Here is a 19,388-nt window from a genome sequence, read left to right as displayed (position 1 = left end):
TCTATAGTGAAAAAGTCTACAGGTTAATATCTACATTTATATATGTTATTATTCATGTGTGACATTTCTATAAGGTGATCAATTCAGAGAATGATCATTACTGGTTTGATGTATTCATTTTTTTGACTTATGTAAGTATGACACAGATTGCAGGATTAATAGTCCTAATGTTAAATAGATTTGGAGGTTTTGTAGTTCCCCAAGTAATCACTAAATGTTTATTCCTCAAAGAACACATCTTAGAAAGCTTCTAATGTCTATTAGAATTAGCTGGATGATAGTATGATCATTGTTACAACATTGTGTTGTTACCTTTTTCTCAATTTGATCATCCATCATGTTTATCTACTGACGTGGGCAAGCTGATTTACCAGAGAGACCGCTAAAACCACAAGGAAAAGAAAGGGCCAAGTAACAGAATGGTCAGAAATTAGCACAGTGCAGCAGTGGAACAGTGAGAGCGTAGACACAATGAGGGCAGGAGAAGGAAGTAAGATGTACTGTATGTGTCTCCTGAAATGAGCAGCAGTGTCTCTGTGAAATGGTGCTGCATGTTTAATATGCTGCATTAACTGGCTGACCCTCACATCTCCCCACCACAGAACTTGTCATTTCAAATCTCTCTTTAAAATTGGTGCTAGAGAAATGCTGGTGCAGGTGGTAATTACATATAGGCTTGAAGTTCCACTTGAGTGAAATGGACTGGTGCAAAATGTGATAGATGATGGGACTAACTGCATATAAAGGAATCCTATCAGCTTTGGGGTGCACCTTTATCACCCTCTTGAAAAGTGGTAGGTCCTCCATAGACACAGATCGGGCAGAGGTCCACCATTCATATCAACATTTTAACAAATATTGATCTTCAGTTTTCTAACTCTCAATTACGTCTTCATTCACAATATTTGTTTAAATACTCTTTTAAATGGCCAACAATTTTAAAATGTATCACTATTTATTAACAGATATAAGCCAATTTTCTGTTGATTTACCAACATTTCTACTTGCAGGGCACTGCCCCATTTAGATTTAATCAAGTTATTAATGCATTTAGTGGATAAAATTGGAACTACAACAAGCAGTAATAAAGGGCCACTGGGGCAGGGATACTCTCTTTCCAACACTCACATTTCAGTAGATGAGGAACTGCTCAAAAACCAGTTCATGACAGACTTGTTAAAACAGCCTGCAATATCTCGTTTTAAAGCAAATAACAGTGCAAGTGCAAACACTTAAGCAACAATGTTCAGAACTATTTTAGCTGTAAGATGTATTAAAAACAGGAAAAAAGGATTACAGAATAATGTCTGTATGTCAGAAAAGTGGGAAAGGTTTCACATAGTAAGAAAAAATGAGAAAAAGCAAACAATTTTCCCATTTAACAGTGGCTTATCTTTTCAGGTCTTTTGGTTATGGTTTTTTTTTTTAGATTACTAAATAGTAAAAAAAATAAACTATAAAATACATAAGTTGTGACTGCCTTTGTTTGAATGTGTTTAAACCGTTGTCGTTGTCAATGTCATCTTGCCACACCAAAATCGATGGTGCCGCCACTCAAGAAACTCAAAGTATGACACAATATAATTTAAATACAGTTTTGTAAAAAAAAGTACACCCTCTTTTTTGACTTTTATGATTTTACAAAGTAGGACATCACAAAAAAATCATCTGGTCCTTAGCAGGTCTTATAAATAGATAAATACAGCCTCAGATGAACAACATGACATATTAGACATATTATTTATTTTCATAAATAATCAAGACAAAATTAAGAAAATCTAAGTACACCCTTACTGCTTCCATATGAATTAATAGACTAAGTAGCAGCCAGCTACTGATAATCAAATGCCCTTAATTAATTGATCATCAGTAATTGTGACCACCTGCCTAAAAGCCAAAGATTTAGTTTGCTGGTCTTGAGCATTCCTATTTGTGAAAACACAATGCCAAGGAGGAAAAACCAGCAATGATTTTTCAAGAAGCATACATTGCTTTCCATATCTGGGAAGGGTTATAAGGCCATTTCAAAACAATTTAAAGCTAATCTTTCAACAGTGAGAAAGATTATTCACAAGTAGAAATAATTCAAAATGGTTGACAATCTTCCCAGAAGTGGACATCCTAGCAAATATACCCAAGGTCAGACCATGCAGTGCTCAGAGAAAATGCAAAAAACCCCAAGAGTTGCATCTCAGATCTCAGTTAGCATGTTAAATGTGTTAATGACAGTAAAATTGGAGAAAGATTGAACAAGTACCGTTTGTTTGGAAGGATTGCTAGAATAAAGTCATTTACATTTATAGATGCTTTTGTCCAATGCTATTTGCAGTTGAGGAATACAACAAGCAATTCATCGTAAGATTGCAATAAACACAAGAACTGCTAGAACAGGAAGGGATAAAGGATAATAAGAGACAGTTAGATGCTCATGGAATAGATGTGTGGGATTCAGCTCTCTGGATTGGGTTAGGTAAGACAATGTTCGGCAATAATGCAAAGTGATACAAAGTGATACACCTTCCCCTCTTCTCCCTGCAACTGCACAACTCCACTGCCCTCCCTCTCATTCACACACATGTACTCTGTCATATTCCTACTGACTTTCATTCCTCTTCTCTCCAGGGCATACCTCCACCCCTCCAGGCTCTTTTTTACCTGCTCTCTACTCTCACCACAAATCACAATATCAACTGCAAACATCATAGTCGATGGAGACTCCTGTTTGACCTCGTCTGTCAACCTGTCCATCACCACTGCTAACAGAAAAGGGCTCAGAGCCGATCCTTGATGCAGTCCCACCTCCACAATGAACCAGTCTGTCGTTCCTACTGCACACATACATGTCCTGCACCACCTTTATATACTTCTCTGACACACCTGACTTCCTCATACAATACCACAACTCCTCTTTTGGCACCCTGTTGTACGCTTTCCACAAACACACAATGCAACTCCTTCTGACCTTCTCTAAACATCTCCATCAACATTTCCAAAGCAAATAATGCATCTGTAGTGCTCTTCCTCAGCAATTAATTGCTGCTCACAGATGGTCACCTGTTCTTTCGGCCTGGCTTTTACTACTCTGTCCTATAACTTAATGGTGTTGCTGATCAACTTTATTCCTCTGTAGTAACTGCAGGTCTGCACATCTCTCTTAATATTAATTCTTATTCCCTTATTCTGAATAATAACCCAAAAAAATTTATATTAATGTAAATTAAACTTAATTCAGAATTGCAGATGATCACAGTACAGACCTTTTAAACAACCCTGAACCGCTTAACTGCTTTCATCAAAATATCATACAATCATCATCATCATCATCATCATCATTATAACAATTTATCAATAACAATTTAATTGGAAGTTGTATTGTGCAGTATACTAAACTACTTATGATTATGAATAATATGATGTATATAAAATAGATAAAATAGAACGTTTAAACCCTGGATTAATGTCAGCTAAATTCTTATACACTTAATATACAAATACTGAGGCCAGTGTTAACCTTCATATACCCAAGTCTATGCAGCTTATGCTATATGCTTAAAAAGTAAATCTGTGATAGAAGAGAATTAGTCATCTTTTGTTTAAAATCACATGCAGTTTGACACCTGAATGAAATATCCCTACCTTATGCTCATTTGGTATATTACGTTATTATCCATAGTAGTGGAATGAATAATGTATTAAATCCTTTTACACTGAAGGTACATATAAGTTTGAAAGCGTGCACAAAGAACCAACATAATGGATGAAAAGGTAATCCAATATCACCCTTATTAACCTCGGATTCTGAAAAAAGGTTTCTATCCATACTAATGCCTTAATGCTGTGAATTATTACACCACAACCATTTACTCAAAACCAAATGGAAAAAGGAGATTCTCTCTTCCTTGCAAGAAATAGAAAATAAATACTATTCAGTTTTATTTGAATGGCACTTTTAACAATAGACATGGACAAAAAGCAGGACAATATTTTACCAGGCTGTCTTAGAAAACATAAAATATATATTAAAATTTAGACACTTTATGTTTTCTAAGACAGCCTGGTAAAATATTGTGGCAGCCAAGTTAAAATATTTTAACATATTTATTATATGCATTAAAATATGCACACACACACACACACACACACACACACACACACACACACACAGAGACACACATCCTAAATTTTTATAATAAATGTGCAATGTTTTTGCAGCTTAACTAACTGCCCACTTCAGAAGGAATACCTTTTTTACGCCTGCTTCTTTATTGCAGTTATCCAATCAGCCAATCATATGGCAGCAGCAAATTGCATATAATCATTCAATATATAATCATATAATCATTAAAATATGCGCACACACACACACACACACACACACACACACACACACACACACACAGACACACATCCTAAATTTTTATAATAAATGTGCAATGTTTTTTGCAGCTTAACTAACCGCCCACTTCAAAAGGAATACCTTTTTTATGCCTGCTTCTTTATTGCAGTTATCCAATCAGCCAATCATATGGCAGCAGCACAGTGCATATAATCATTCAAATTCGAGTCAAGCACCAAATTAATGTTCCCATCAAACATCAGAATAATGATCACACTATAGCATGGTTGTTGGTGCCAGATGGACTAATTTGAGAATTTCAGATACTGTTGATCTCCTGGGATTTTCACACAACAGTTCCCATAGCCAATCTTTGAGTTTCCTGAATATTTTCAAGATGTCTGTTTGTGTTTTGACCCCTTCTCTATGAATCATTGTGCTTCTTTAAGGAAAGAAAGAAACAGACATTGATACGGAATGTTCAGTTTTGCAGCTCTTATAAGGAGTCACTTAATAACAGTAACTCTGACCAGAGTCCTTTTATACACATAAGTGCTTTTCTGCAGCCTGCACAGCCAAAAGATGGCCACCTGAACCCAGAGCAAAGGCCACAAATTACTTCCAATGTAGTGTGGAAGGATGATCTCGCAGATGCCCAAAAATCGCCCAGTTGATGACAGCATAACTGACAGCAGGGTATCTGTCTGGCAGCGTACCAATACTGATGGCTCATCCTTTTACACTTCAATCAGATGCACGTTTCTCTCTTTCTCTCTCTCTATAGCCCACACACTCATCCTGCCTAATTATACTAATTAACCTCAACACAAAAAAAAAAACAACAAAACATCCTGGCCCAGACCGACAGCCGTGCTGAGGTTACAGAGTGATGCAGATAGTGGTGTTTAAACGAATCAGACATCATATCTGCTTCAATTAGCTAAAGCACAGGTTGAATCTACCAAAGGAAATGGTTGTTTTCTTTCTTTGACTTTGGAGAATTGGAGAAATAAATACAGAACGGTAGGGTCTGTATTAAAGGCAAAAATATCACATAACACAGATTTGACCTAGTCATTAGAGCTTCAGTTACAGTATTTGTAGAAAGGAATGCATATCTAAGATCTGTGCCAAACAAGTTATTCAAGATATCATTAAGACCAAATTAATTCATGATTTTGGTATTTTACAAAATCGGCAAAAACAGTGACTTCTAGTCACTTTTAATTTGGAAAGTCTTAACATGCTTGAAGAGTTTTAAAACAATTTTCCTTCAATTGGCCTTCTTACTGCATTTCTGTTCTAACAGAAAGGAGGCTTGAGAAATGTAATCCTCTTTTATTAACTTAATTCTGTAGTCAAACAATTAAAAATGAGATATTCCACATTTTGTATGCAAAGTTTTTTATAAAGTAAGCAGGTAAGCAGGCAACAGGATTAATGATGATTGAAAGACTGAATTATTAATTTCTTATTGTCTTAGATTTATAAAGGTCGGAGGTTTGAAGAAAGCATTGCAACTTATGAAGAGCATTTTTATTAAAAGATTTGTTTATAGGCAATTTTTAGCTTTTGATTTTGGCAGGTTAATAGCATAACATTTTCTTAGTAAAACATTTAATGCTTTTAAGTAAAAAAACAAAAAAAAAAAACCATCATACAATTCTTAAAATGGCCTACCACTAAGGTCCCTCAAAGTTGTTCACTGGGTCCTGCCGATCCTGAACAATGCACCCATCCAGATCCTGGGCTCTTGTTTGTTTGTTTGCGGTTGTTTGGGTCTGCTGGTTGTGTGAAGGGACAGCTGGCTTGGCTAACAGGCAGTGGGGGAGGCGTCACCACCAGTGATACTGTGGCAAGGTAAGGAAGCGTCCTCTGACATGCTAAGAGAAAAAAAACGCAGAGCTCTGTGCAGACATTAAACATTCTGCAATTCACTCAAAATGCAAAAGACAGATGGTAATTGGTTTGAATGTACTTTGAACAACTGTCAGAAAGTGGATCTGAAGACTGCAAGGTGGAAAAATACAATACAGAATCTGAGACATTAAAGCGTGAGAACTCATAGGTGTGAATGTAATGTCTGGATACAAGAATGCTCACCTGACATCTGTCAACAAGTTCCATATCTCATGTAATATATAATTATATTATCACTATTCCATATCCACAATACACCATATGCTCCAAATCATATTTTTTCTTCTCTTAAAACTCAGGCTTATCTTAAAACCTCTTCTTGTAAATGGAAGGAAGTACAGGTTTAGAAAATATAATCTGAGACTTAGTCACCCTTAGAGAATTTGGGAATGAAGGGCAGAAGGACAGTGGCTCTGGGAGCCCTTCAGCTTCAGACTCACCCCCATCAGCTCACATGTGCACACCCTTATCCACTAGGCTACCTTTTGCTCACAGGGAGGTCCACAGAGCCAAAACCATAGAGCCGCTGGGCAAACTCTGCCAATCTTGGAAGCCACGATTATGTGCTGAGAAAAAGATAACAGCACAAGGCTTAGAGCAACCTTCCTCTTCACCTATAGATGACAGCTCTAAGAGCAGATGAGCAGCCCCTAGTGGTCAAAATTGTTTGTGACGACCTTAATCAAGATTAGCTGTGATTCAACAGCAGTTCCTAGTGGCAGGATGGAGAGCTGAAGAAACAGATGTGAAATCCACATGATTTTGGCAGTGCTTTGCTGATAGCTTTGGAAACAAGTTGAAGCAAAAGTCATTACTAAATGCAGCAAATTTCTAAGTAAAGTGTAACAAATGTGTAGATGAGCAGAACTCCTAACAGCATAAGCATGAGTTATTGACTCTATATTCTCACCTTTATGTGCAATTAATAAAAAAAGACCAGGTAGTTTGATGAATACACAGTGCGCACACTCTTAAACTTTGCTTGGTGTCTGTTTTTAAATGATACAGTCACAATTACTCAATACAGAGTTTAGAAATTGGAAAGTGGTTTGGATTTCTTGTTACAGAGGCACTTTGGATGCCTGGTTGGGTTTGAGCATTAAGAAAGAACAAAAAATAATCACGTATTTCCAAAGAAAATGCGTAGAATAATATAAATAATAGTTATTTTGATGGTAAAATAATAATAATAATAATAATAATAATAATAATAATAATATTAATAATAATAATAATAATAATAAATCTTAATAGAAGTAGAAAGTTTACACAAAACAATCAAAAACTGTTGACTGACAGACAGACAGACATTAATAGCTAGGCTGGTTGAGCGACAGTTATTTTTAGTTGCTTAATTGTATGCATAACCAGAGACCAGCGTTTTCTTTTAATGGACAAAGCAGGTTAAAGACTTATAAGTATAATCCGACTATTAAAATATTTCTAAATTAAAGCAAATGTAAAATATAGATTATGCTGCACAGTGTGTGAGACCAAGTGAATTAATTAGTCTGGATCTCAATTCAAATTCACCTACCCTGAATTAACCCTGTTATTGTAGTGTAGCTTTTGAAAGGCTTGACAGGCTTTTGTTTTTGATTAATTACATTTGATAATGAGTCTCACTGTTAGACATGATCGTTACATCAGTGGGATAATTAGTGTTTATTTTGAGTTGGCATTACAAATTATGTAAATTATCTAACAAAAAAAAAAGAAATGTAGAGGGTTTATAGTGCTATATTTATATCTCATTTGTACTGGGATAAGGTTTGCTCCTATTCTCTTAACTTTAAACAGTCTTGGTTTTCTATATTTCCAGGGCTTCTTGTGCACTGAGGGCAGATTGTTGTTACATTTAGAAGAAAATAAAAAGCAAAAAAACAAACAAGCAAAAAACAGCTTACAACCATGGTTGCTAGGATAATTTGTCTTGTTCTATTTATAATATGCAACTGTCTAGACCGTGGCTTCTAATAAGGTTGTGTGTGTGTGTGTGTGTGTGTGTGTGTGTGTGTGTGTGTGTGTGTGTGTGTGTGTTGCCAGAGCTGTAAATGTAAAGTAACACAAAACAAATGGACAGAACAATAAAATGGCAGGTCATGGGGTCTCTATGCATAGCAGATAAAATAAGTCAAGGTTTTCCATTGCAGAGGGAAATCAGTTTTATAATGACAAAAAAAAAAAGTCACAACACAAGGATGAGCATGCATTCTTTGGTTAAAATCATTCAATACCTCAATTACATAGTCATTAATAAATCTGAAACAAAAAAGACAACAATTACAAAGCAGTTAGTGGTGATTAGGGGTGTATGGAGCATTAAGCTATAATGAGACGTGAGGGACTGGTGTTCTCGGAGCGCACGGGCTACCTGGAGAGCAGAGCAAGGGGGAGGAGTTAACACCATCTGCTACAGTGCTAGAGCAACATAAGAAGCACAGATAAAGTTGCACTATGGAAAGGAGAGGAGAAAGGGACAGGTCAGATAACACTCACAAATATATGCGTGGACTCTCCTTTTCTCCATTATTATTATTGTAATTATACTAGCAAATCTAACTACATTTTACAATAAACAGAATCCTACAAAATAGCAATAGCAAACAGATGTACATGTACACATTTGGAAGAATGTCTTAGTTAGGTCTGTCAGACACAGACTCAGGTGTCAGGAACACCTGTCTGTAGGGTCACTGCAGGAGAAAGAGGGCTTGTGTGTGTGTGTGTGTGTGTGTGTGTGTGTGTGTGTGTGTGTGTGTGTGTGTGTGAGAGAGAGAGAGAGAGAGGGAGAGAGTGTGTGTGTGTGAGTGAGAGAGAGAGCGAAAGAGAGAGAGAGAGAGGGCGAAAGAGAGAGAGAGAGGGAGACAGGTAGAGGGGTAAAATTAAAACCCTTGGGGAAGTTACACAATGAAGCAAAACCAAGAGGAAAGGAGCAGGTAACAGAAAAAAGAGAACATTTGTGGAAAAGAGTGTATAGGTAATAAAAACGTGGACGGAGAACATTTCAAAAGTATGGTATAGCAAGGCTGCTTGTAAGCATGTGGCATTTAAGTGATTTATATCTACTCCAACAGTGCACATTTCGGGCCCTCCGTTCCATCTTAAGCCCAAAGTCTTCCTCACCCTGGGGGAGTCTTCTTCAATCAAGAGCTGAACCACTAGGAGAAGGATAACAAAGTGTGACAACTACACAGCCATCAAGATGATGCAGCAAATTCTTCAAGATATGTACATAGAGCACAAGCTGCTCCAGGAGTTAAACGAGGAACAGAAGCAAATTCTTTTCTATAAGATTCGTGAGGAGCAGGTGCGCCGCTGGAACGAGAGGGAGAGCAGAGACCCCAGTCCAAATGTCCGCAAAAGGAGTAAGTCAACTAATCAGGCAACCTTTACAGTTTTCTGTGTCCAGGACACTGCAAGCCATATTAACATATTTACCTTTATGAAATTTTAGAATATTTGTGATTAAGTTCACAATATTATTGAATATGGTATTGAATTATTGAAAGACCAATCTACGTGCTATTATTAATGCTAAATTTATACAAATTCAAACCATAATTGGTGACTTTCACTAAATTACATTTATGAATTGATAATAGGAGCTATGACTTTTCTAAAACCTTCAGATTTCCTACCTATTCATATTATAAGCAGAACCAATTAGTTCAAATAAAGTGTGAAGGCTTTAATAGTTTTTAGAATATTTTACATTTATTATAACAATTGTATATTAATATATTAAGATTTTGTTTGTATCTTTTCTAACAACAGACTACACTATATGTGCTGTCATAATTTAGTGATACAATTTAGATTTATATTCCTCATATCTCCAATTTATCATGTTGTATCATATAGTGTGTTTTTGTGTCATGCTTTTATAATATCGTGATTTCATAATATGGTAAAGTTCTGCCAGTTCCTCTCAATGTGTGTGTGTTTCCTGGCCAGGCGGCCGTAGAGGCATTCAGTGGCTGCTGGGTTCTGATAGTGAGGTGTGGGTCTGGGTTATGGGTGAGGCCCAAGGAGACAAACCCTACAACGACATAGTAGAAGAGCTGATGGAGGAGAGAGCCAGGAAACAGGCACAGCAAGAGGCACAGGAGCTCTGGTGAGAGAGCTAAATTACATGATTGCGAGGAACTTTAAGAAAGAAAGGGATGTTAGGAAGTAGAGAGGACATTAACTGAAGAATAAAAAGAAAGAAAAGATAAAAGTGATATAATAAAAGAAAGGAAAACGAAGAGGGAGTGATATATAAAAATTTGTGAACAGGAATCAAGGGGTTTGGAGGAAAGTGTGAAGACTGACAGATGTGTCACCTAAAAATAAGAAAGAAAAGAGAGCAAGAGATTAAATAAAAGTGAGATGATGAGCAGTGTGTCAGTCATTCCCTTTTGAAATTTCTGAGGCGTATGAAGGAAGCAGAGATTGAAAAGAAGTTTCGGGATGCCATGGCAAAGGAGAAGGCTCGGTTTGTTGCGGAGAAATGGAGGGAGGAGACAGATGACAGAAAGGCAGCCAAGCAAGAGGAGGAAGAAGAGGATCGTATTCAAGAGGAGCTAAAGGTGGGTCTCCTGGGTCATTTGTCACAGCATATATATATATATATATATATATATATATATATATATATATATATATATATATATATATATATATATATATACTGCTTTGTCAGCCTATTCAGTTTATATCAGTTTATCAAAAATAAATATATATAAAAGGCTTAAACAATAGAAATTCAGAAAAACTATGAAAAAAAAGCCTAAATCCTTGAATAATTTGTCATGTTCTATTTATACTTTCCAACTGTCTAGACCCTGGCCTCTAAGGTTGTGTGTGCTGAATCTGTACTGTAGTAGATAAAAGTAAAGAAACACTACACAATTGGCCGGAACATTAAATGTCAGGTCATTGGATAGCAAATAGGAATCCAACACCACTTATAACCAAGCAACACCTCAATTTACATAACCATTAATAAATACAAGACAATGACGATGCAGCTTATAAAAACTGGCATTAGTGATTATGACTGTAAGGAGCCCTAAGCTATAATTAGACATGAGAGACTGGAGTTGTTAAGAACAAAGAAGAGGAGCTGAGGGTAGGCTAATGCAAAATCAAATATAGCCTTCACAACTTAAACAGATTACTGTAGAGTGACCAAAATAAAGTCGAGTGGAACATGGCTTCCTTCTTCAATCCTATTAGTTTAATTTGACACAATGCCACGAAGAGGAAGTAGTGTCAGAATCTTTTCTATTTCACTCAAGCCTTTTTATTAGCAACAAAGTAATGTTGATTGGGTTCAATTATTTCTAATTACTATGTATTTTGTGGCCATGTTGAATTATTTAAAACCTGGCAATCTTACACAATAGTGATAGCGATCACAACAAGACAAGGCCGACATTTGTAGGTCTGAGCTTTGATGCTTAGAGTTAAAAAGATAATGTCAGTGTTAATGACACAATCCATCGAATTAATCACTGTAGCCTAGCTGTTAATGAAAACGAGAGAATGGGATTAGCAGCAGAGGAATTTTCATCTAGCGATGCACATTATCTGAGTACTGCTTAGAGATGGGGACGATCAATTAATTTTTTATCTGTGCCTCCAAGAAATTTGAGCAGGAGGAGAGACAGAGAGGTGAGGAGGAAATTCGGCAAACAGAGGAACGGCGAGCGAAAGAGCTGTTCATCTCTCTGCAGCTGGAGGAAAAGAGATGCGAAAGGGATGACAAGGAATGGCAGGAACAATGTGAGAAAGCAAGTGGAGTGAAAGGGAAAAAAATTGCACAATTGAACCAGTCCCATTAAAGCAGCTGATTTCTATTCAAATCTCTGTGTGCTTCACAGTGCGCCGGTCCAAAGCGGCTGATGAGGAGATGAAGTGTAAGGCTCGCCGTGCCAGAGATGAGTACAAACGCCAGTCCCTGCGAGCCATCGAGAAAGGCCTTGTGGCTGGCCTGAGTGGACTGTTTCAGAATACACATCTGAATGGCCCAAGTCAGAACCGACGGCACAGTGATATCATCAAGCAGTCATCACCTTCTCCAGCTGAAGCTAGCCAATCGCAGTCTGCTGTTGACAGTGTAGTCGCCCCTGTCCAGTGCCGTCGCAGACAAAACCGCAGATACAGCAGCCCACAGACACATACAGTAACAGAAGGGTAACTCTAAATCCAGTGTTACTACACTGCTCATGAACAGCAATGAGGCTTTGACTAATTTAACACCCACATACATATGATAATATTAGAATAATCTAAGAAACTTTTTTCTATATCATTCTACTCTCAAGCCCAGTGTGGATTCGGCCACCTAGGCCAATCTCTCGGGATTCCATCATGCGATGGTTTAAGGAGGAACAAAAGCCCAGAAGAGCTGGCTATGAAAGAAGTAGCAACACCATTGCCTCGTGGTTTCATGGTAAAGAATGCATCAATGTCTTATACTTTTCCTCATAAACTTTAAGAAACATCCTATGTTCTTATCCACAAAGTAAATTAAAGATTCATGGTAGATAAAATAGCAAAGAAATCTACCCACGCCCTGGAGAAAATAAGCTTCCAAGTCGCTAAGTTGGGTAACAGGCACTTTGGTGTAACAGGAGACTAGATTAGAGGTTTTAGACAGAGAGAGCATTATCGATTGAACTGTGAAAGAATGATAAGAATGATAGAGAGACAGGGTAGAAGAAACAGATGACAGAGTGGAGGTGCAGTGTGCAGAGTTAGAACAAGACAACAAGAGAGGTACAAAAAGTGGAGCTCAATAATTTACAGCTTGCATTTTGGTTGATTGGGGTTACTGTGTGTCACTCCTGATTGGGGAAATGATAAGATTAATGAGTGTCAGAGCAGAGTGATGCTATTCCACCATGGCAACATGAGAGTGAAGCCTGTCACACAACAACAGTGTGCCAAAGCATCTGTGCTCTGTAGCACGTACTACCCATTCCCAATCACTCACTGTCTCTGTCCTGTCTGCCATGCTCTGACTCATGTCTGCTCTGGGTGGCTTTTCTTCAATCTAATTGTGTCTTGCTCTCTTTTTTCTTTACTCTCCCTTCACATTTCCTCTGTCATCTATCCATCTCACCCAACGGACCACACCTTCTCACACTTTCTTTGCACACACCTACAGGGATCATCTCGCGGCAAGATTCAGAGTCCTTGCTAATGAACGCTTCTGAAGGCTGTTTCCTAGTACGAGTGAGTGAAAGGATCTGGGGATATACTCTGTCCTACAGGACAGCCTCTGGCTTCAAACACTTTCTCATCGACGCCTCGGGTGATTACTACAGCTTCCTTGGGGTGGACCAAAACCGTCATGCTACTTTAGCTGACCTCATCGACTTCCATAAGGTTAACTTCTTGCAAGTCCACTCTCTCTCAAACTTTTTCTCAATCAGATTTTGTCATTGAATGCATACACACATAGTTTATTAAACTCACACATGCACAGTGGTAGGGAAACGCTCATAGGGTGCTGCTCATAAAGCTCAAGGGTGTGACTAACACAATCACAGTAAGCACAACTGTCCTTCCATCTGTGCTACTGACAGAGAGAATTGATTTCGTGACTAAACATATGCATGCTGTTGCCTGTACCTGTGCTGTTGTTAATTTGTCTGGCTGATGGTTTTTGTTTCCTCAGGAGGAGGTGATAACCACATCTGGAGGAGAGCTGCTGCTGGACTCTTGCAAGCTCAAAGGCTCTGAGCCAGATTATGGAGGACTCTTTCAATGACTCTTTCCTTCATGCTCATATCGTAATAGTTTGACTTGAACCTTTACAAAATAGTTAAGTACTGCATCACATAAAAGCACAGCGATTTTCCTAACGAACACATCCTTGTGGCCAATCACCTTATCACACGCCTTTGTCAGGAGTTAATAAAACTATTTATTAATGAACTACTCTAATCTGCTTGGTTTACATATTGCACAGGGAAAAATGCCACCTTGTGTGTTGATTAAGCTCAGCAGGATTAAAGGGGTGTGTGCTGGTCTGTGCCTCAAGGACTCTCACATCACTGAAGCAAAACCTAAATCCACACTAAAACCTTCCTCCTTCATTCAGACAAGTTCCAACTGCCTAACCATCCACATCAGCAGCCTACAAGCCTCTTCCTGCCTCGCTGCCCTCCAAAGTACACACACAGCAACAACACACACAAACACAGGAGTAAACAGAGTCAGGTGATGTGCATGGCTGACCTTGCTAAGTTGTGTATTGTTCAACGAAAAGCGGCTATTTCAGCAAATGGTGCAGGAGAAGCTGGCAGAGGGATAAAGGGTTGAAAAAAACATGGTGTAAAGGGGGGGAAGTGCACGTCACCCTAGGATAACAAGAATGTTTCTAAAGGTTGTCAGTTATTGATAAGACCTGTGTGTGAGTAAATACCTATTAGTATGCCCTAGAGTCTGTATTCTCTTTTACAAAACAAGCATTCAAAAAGATTTTCTAATAAGGCAAACATAGACTTGTTAACTTCTTTAATGTAGTACAAAATTTATCTAAAGTACATATGAAAATTATATTTAAATATTTAAACTATAAAAAGACCAAATAATCTTTTGTTAATAACCAGCCACAGATTCCGTTCTAATAAAGTGTAGTCTTTCATCCAGGAAATGTTTTTTTGTGTGTTTATAAAGACACTGGACTTAATTAGACCATAAATAATTGTTTGTCCTAAAAGCCCTGTTCAAAGTACCAGACTGATCATGCTTTTATAGTGCATTAGGGTGAAGGACTAAACCAAGATTGGTCCGGTTGCGTTAGAAAGGGCATCCAGCTTAACACATGCACAAAATCAAATATGCGGATCACAAACTGGAATTCCATACTGGATCGGGTGAGGTCCGGGTTACCAACAACCGCCACAGGTATTGTTAGCCAACAGGGTAACGGTGGCAATTGGGCTACTGTTGACCAAAGGAGGAGAGGTAGAGGAAGAGGAGGTCTACAGAGACGGCAGGAAAAGGAGAAGTGTAGGAGAGTAAAGGTAAGGGTTGGAATTTTAAATGTTGGTGCTATGACTGGTAGGGAGAGAGATAGCTGATATGATGGAACGGAGAAAGGTAGACATGTTGTGTGTTCAGGAGAACAAGTGGAAAGGGAGTAAAACCAGGAACATTGGAGGTGGGTTTGAACTTTACTATCATGGTGTGGATAAAAAGAGAAATGGTGTAGAGGTGATTCTTAAGGAAGAGTACATTAAGAGTAGCTGGAAGTTCAAGGGGTGATGATAAATGTTATTAGTTTAGTGCTTATGCTCCTCAAATGGGTTGTAAGATGAAGGAGAAAAAAAAATTCTAGAGTGAGTTAGATGAAGTGGTAGAAGGTGTACCTAGGAATAAAAAAGCTGTCTGTAGGAGATGTAGAATAAGAGGAGAAGATTAAAGACTGACAAAAGGATAAGATGGTGAAAACTGAAGGAGGAAGACTGTAGTGTGAGATTCAGGGAAGAGGTCAGACAGGGGCTTAGGGGTGGTGAAGAGGTGCTGGATGATTGGGCAACTTTTGCAGAAGTGATATGGGAGACAGCTAGAAAGCTACTTGGTGTGACATCTGGAAATAGAAAGGAAAACAAAGAGACATGGTGGTGGAATAAGGAAGTGCAGGAAAGCATAAGGGGAAAGAAGTTGGCTAAACAGAATTGGGATCGACAGAGTGATGAGAAAGGCAGGAGTACAAGGAGATGTGGCAGCAGGTGAAGAAGGATGTAACGAAAGCCAAGGAAAAGGCATATAAGGAGCTGTATGAGAAGTTGGACACTAAGGAAGGAGAAAGGGATTTTTAGCAATTAGACAGGCAGAGGGACCGAGCTGGTAAGCATGTGCTGCAAGTTAGAGCAATAAAGGATGGAGATGGAAATGTGTTGACTAGTGAGGAGAGTGTGTTGAGAAGATGGAGGGAGTATTTTAAACAGCTGATGAACGAGGAAAATGAGAGGGAGAAAAGGATGGATGATGTAGAGATGGTGAAGGAGGAAGTTGATAGGATTAGTAAGGTTAACAAGATTCTGGAAGGTGAGAGGATGCCTGAGGAATGGAGAAGGAGTGTGCTGGTACCGTTTTTTTAATAAGGGTGATGTGCAGACCTGCAGTAACTACAGCAGAATAAAGTTGATCAGTCACACCATGAAGTTATGGGAAAGAGTAGTGGAAGCCAGGCTGAGAAAAGAGGTGACAATCTGTGAGCAACAGTATGGTTTTATGCCGAGGAAGAGCACCACAGATGCATTATTTGCCTTGAGAATGTTGATGGAGAAGTATAGAGAAGGTCAGAAGGAGTTGCATTGTGTGTTTGTGGATTTAGAGAAAGCGTATGACAGGGTGCTGAGAGAGGAGTTGAGTTTATTAGAGGGACAGCGCATGTAGGACATTTTGGAGATAAGGTGAGGAGGCACGATTGAGACGGTTTGGATATGTGCAGAGGAGGGATATAGGGGGTATTTTGGTAGAAGAATGCTGAGGATGGAGTTGCCAGGAGGGAGGAAAAGAGGAAGGCCCAGGAGGAGGTTTATGGATGCGGAGAGGGAAGATGGTTTAAAAGAGGAAGATGTAGAGGACAGGGTAGTATGGAGACAAATGATCCACTGTGGCAACCCCTAATGGGAGTAGTCAAAGGAAAAGAAGAAGAGGAAGAAGTCAAAGATACGGGTATCTGCTAGTGCAAAAAAACATGAATGAGTCAGTTGTTATAAAGAACACAGATCTGGTATATAGAGAAGGTTAAAATTTTTGGATCTCACCTTGTGTAGATCAAGAATGTCACTGCTTTAAATACCTGACAAGACTGTAAAACACTGGTAGAAACATTATGTTTGAAGATAAGTTTTTTTTTTTCTTGGCTTGGAATTTCATTCACAGAATGAGTCAAACAAACTCCACAGTGTACCAGAGAATACTTCAGAAGAATGAAAGCAATCAGTCAAAAGTTGAAGTTGAGCCGGAAATGTAGCTCACTATAGAATAACACTGCTTACACTTGAGCAAATCTACTACATTGTGGCTCAAAAGTACGAAATGGAGTTTTTGAAAGGCCAGGGCAGATATCAAATACAAACCTGAAATCCTCTGTGAGGAACTAAACTCCAAGTTACAGTCTAAATACAAACCCACCTCAAATCCCTGCTAGCCCTAGCAAGCTGTAATATTATGGTAGCCTTGAAACGACTGAGGTAAACATAAAATATAAAAGGTTTAAAGATTAGCCATAAACATAAATTATGCATCAATCTTTGAATTTGAAAACCGTTAATATCTGAACACAAGCTATTCTTTTATACCAAATTACCAGATTAAATGTGAATTGTAATTATATTTTTTTTTCATTAATTCCTTAATCTAAATCACTGTTCAGGGATGAGATGATTCAAAGAACACTGGGTATATGACAGGACTATATATCAAGTACTCTACCACAAGCCAAGGCCATATACAGACAAACACTCACATTCCAGAAATCCTTCTTAACTACTACAGCAGGCTTAACTGACATGTTTTGTAGATATCCACACAGAACTAAGGAAAAAATGCATAGCAATGCACAAACAGTAACCTAAGATTAGGATCAATCCCTGGATCCTGGAAATGCAAGGCAACACACCCCAATGTGACACTGCACTATCCTTCAATTATTCAAACAATAATTTTTTACAATGCCACAATATAGTCAGCTGCAATATTCTTATATAACGTAAAGTAATTCAGTAAAGGGCGGTTTTTACATTTCAATATGGCAACATTGCTTCATCGCTTTGGGTGAAATGCAATGAAGTCCACATCATCATGAGGAAATGCATTGTTTTTAACGTTTATTTGTACAATAAAGCAGAGCACAGTGGAACACAGTAAACTAAACTGATTTTACTTGATACCTTGCATTCAATTCTAAGACAAAATACTTCATTCTATACTTTGTGCATTCACACATATTGCTGTTCAGTAATGAGATCTAGTGATGTGACATCATAAAGTTTTCTTATTGTGGCAAATTTTCCCCATTGCTGTTGAAAAGAAATATCATCTGTGTACTGCAGTTGGTGTTTTATTTCCACAGTAGTGTTTACATTCCTTTTTGTCCTCTATGCTTCAGACGACAGTTGCTCTGTAATAGATCATGAGGGGTTTTGTTCAATCTGTACTTTTCTCATTTTAATTATTGTGGCCCATCTTCAAGTCTGTCAGTCCATAAACCTTAAACCCATATGCCTGTACTTCTTATAGTACAGTCCTGGCCAAACTGGCTACATATTAAGATTTTAATCATTTACAAAAACAACAACAAGACAATCAGGAAATGAATAATAATTAAACCGATGCGAAACTCCTGTGCCACCATTTGCTCAATTACTGCAGTGAACTGTTGGGAAAAAGCTATTAACAGGGAAATTTACTTCTATAATCTTCTTGTACGCAGAAGTAAAATCATGATAATGATTAAAAGGCTTGATGTAAAATTCAACACGTCTAGGTTCACAAAACTACTCAACATCAAGATGCAGTCTATATATATATATAAATTCCTTCTGAAAAAAGCTGTCAAGAATTTCACCCAAATACACATTTTAAGAAATCAAAATGAGAAGGCATCCTTTTCTTTGGCCCAAGATTGTTCATTCTAACAAACTGCAACCTGACTTCTGTTCCTCATACTGTAGTTTTCAGGTTTTAAAAGGTTTTATGGTCGTATTTATGTGCTCTACTTTCAAACATCCAGGTCTAAATTCTGAAAGTGTTCTTGGTCTATTTCAGTTTTTCTTCTTGACTAGTCGATTTCTCATCCACTAGTACCAAGAATAGTATCACTTACTCATTAACTGTAATTGCATTATCCTGGTCATGATGTGCCCTGAGGACACCAGGAACATGGTGGGGAAACACCCTGAATGGGATGCCATCCCAACACAGGGCACAGCTCACTGACAATCACACCTATAGGCAATTTACTGCACCCATTTAGTTTTTAAAAGTTCAATTTTTCAATTCAATTCATTTTTATTTGTATAGCGCTTTTAACAATGAACATTGTCTCAAAGCAGTTTACACAGACAATGTGGTGATTAAATGTAAATATGTTCTTTGTAAGTATGTTTGTCCCTGA

General features: G+C 38.0%; 1 protein-coding gene across 1 annotated transcript; it reads left to right on the top strand.

Annotated features, from left to right (window-relative positions):
- The first annotated feature begins 9,461 nt into the window (after positions 1-9,461).
- On the top strand, positions 9,462-14,021 carry sh2d4bb (SH2 domain containing 4Bb). The gene is made up of 8 exons (XM_046854543.1): positions 9,462-9,624; positions 10,214-10,373; positions 10,674-10,830; positions 11,890-12,028; positions 12,127-12,343; positions 12,571-12,698; positions 13,416-13,636; positions 13,929-14,021. The coding sequence occupies exons 1-8, from the start codon at positions 9,462-9,464 to the stop codon at positions 14,019-14,021; spliced, it is 1,278 nt and encodes a 425-aa protein (XP_046710499.1).
- The last annotated feature ends 5,367 nt before the right edge of the window (positions 14,022-19,388 follow it).

Source organism: Silurus meridionalis, chromosome 7, assembly GCF_014805685.1.
Source record: "Silurus meridionalis isolate SWU-2019-XX chromosome 7, ASM1480568v1, whole genome shotgun sequence".
In the NCBI taxonomy this organism is placed as follows: Eukaryota; Metazoa; Chordata; class Actinopteri; order Siluriformes; family Siluridae; genus Silurus; species Silurus meridionalis.
This window is presented reverse-complemented; position numbering and strand designations above follow the sequence as displayed.

Excerpts from the sequence above, each read along its gene's own strand:
- sh2d4bb (XM_046854543.1), top strand. The coding sequence starts at position 9,462 with ATGATGCAGCAAATTCTTCAAGATATGTACATAGAGCACAAGCTGCTC. Across the intron at positions 12,344-12,570 it reads CCAGCTGAAGCTAGCCAATC|CCCAGTGTGGATTCGGCCAC; the intron begins GCAGTCTGCTGT and ends TCTACTCTCAAG. Across the intron at positions 13,637-13,928 it reads ACCTCATCGACTTCCATAAG|GAGGAGGTGATAACCACATC; the intron begins GTTAACTTCTTG and ends TTGTTTCCTCAG.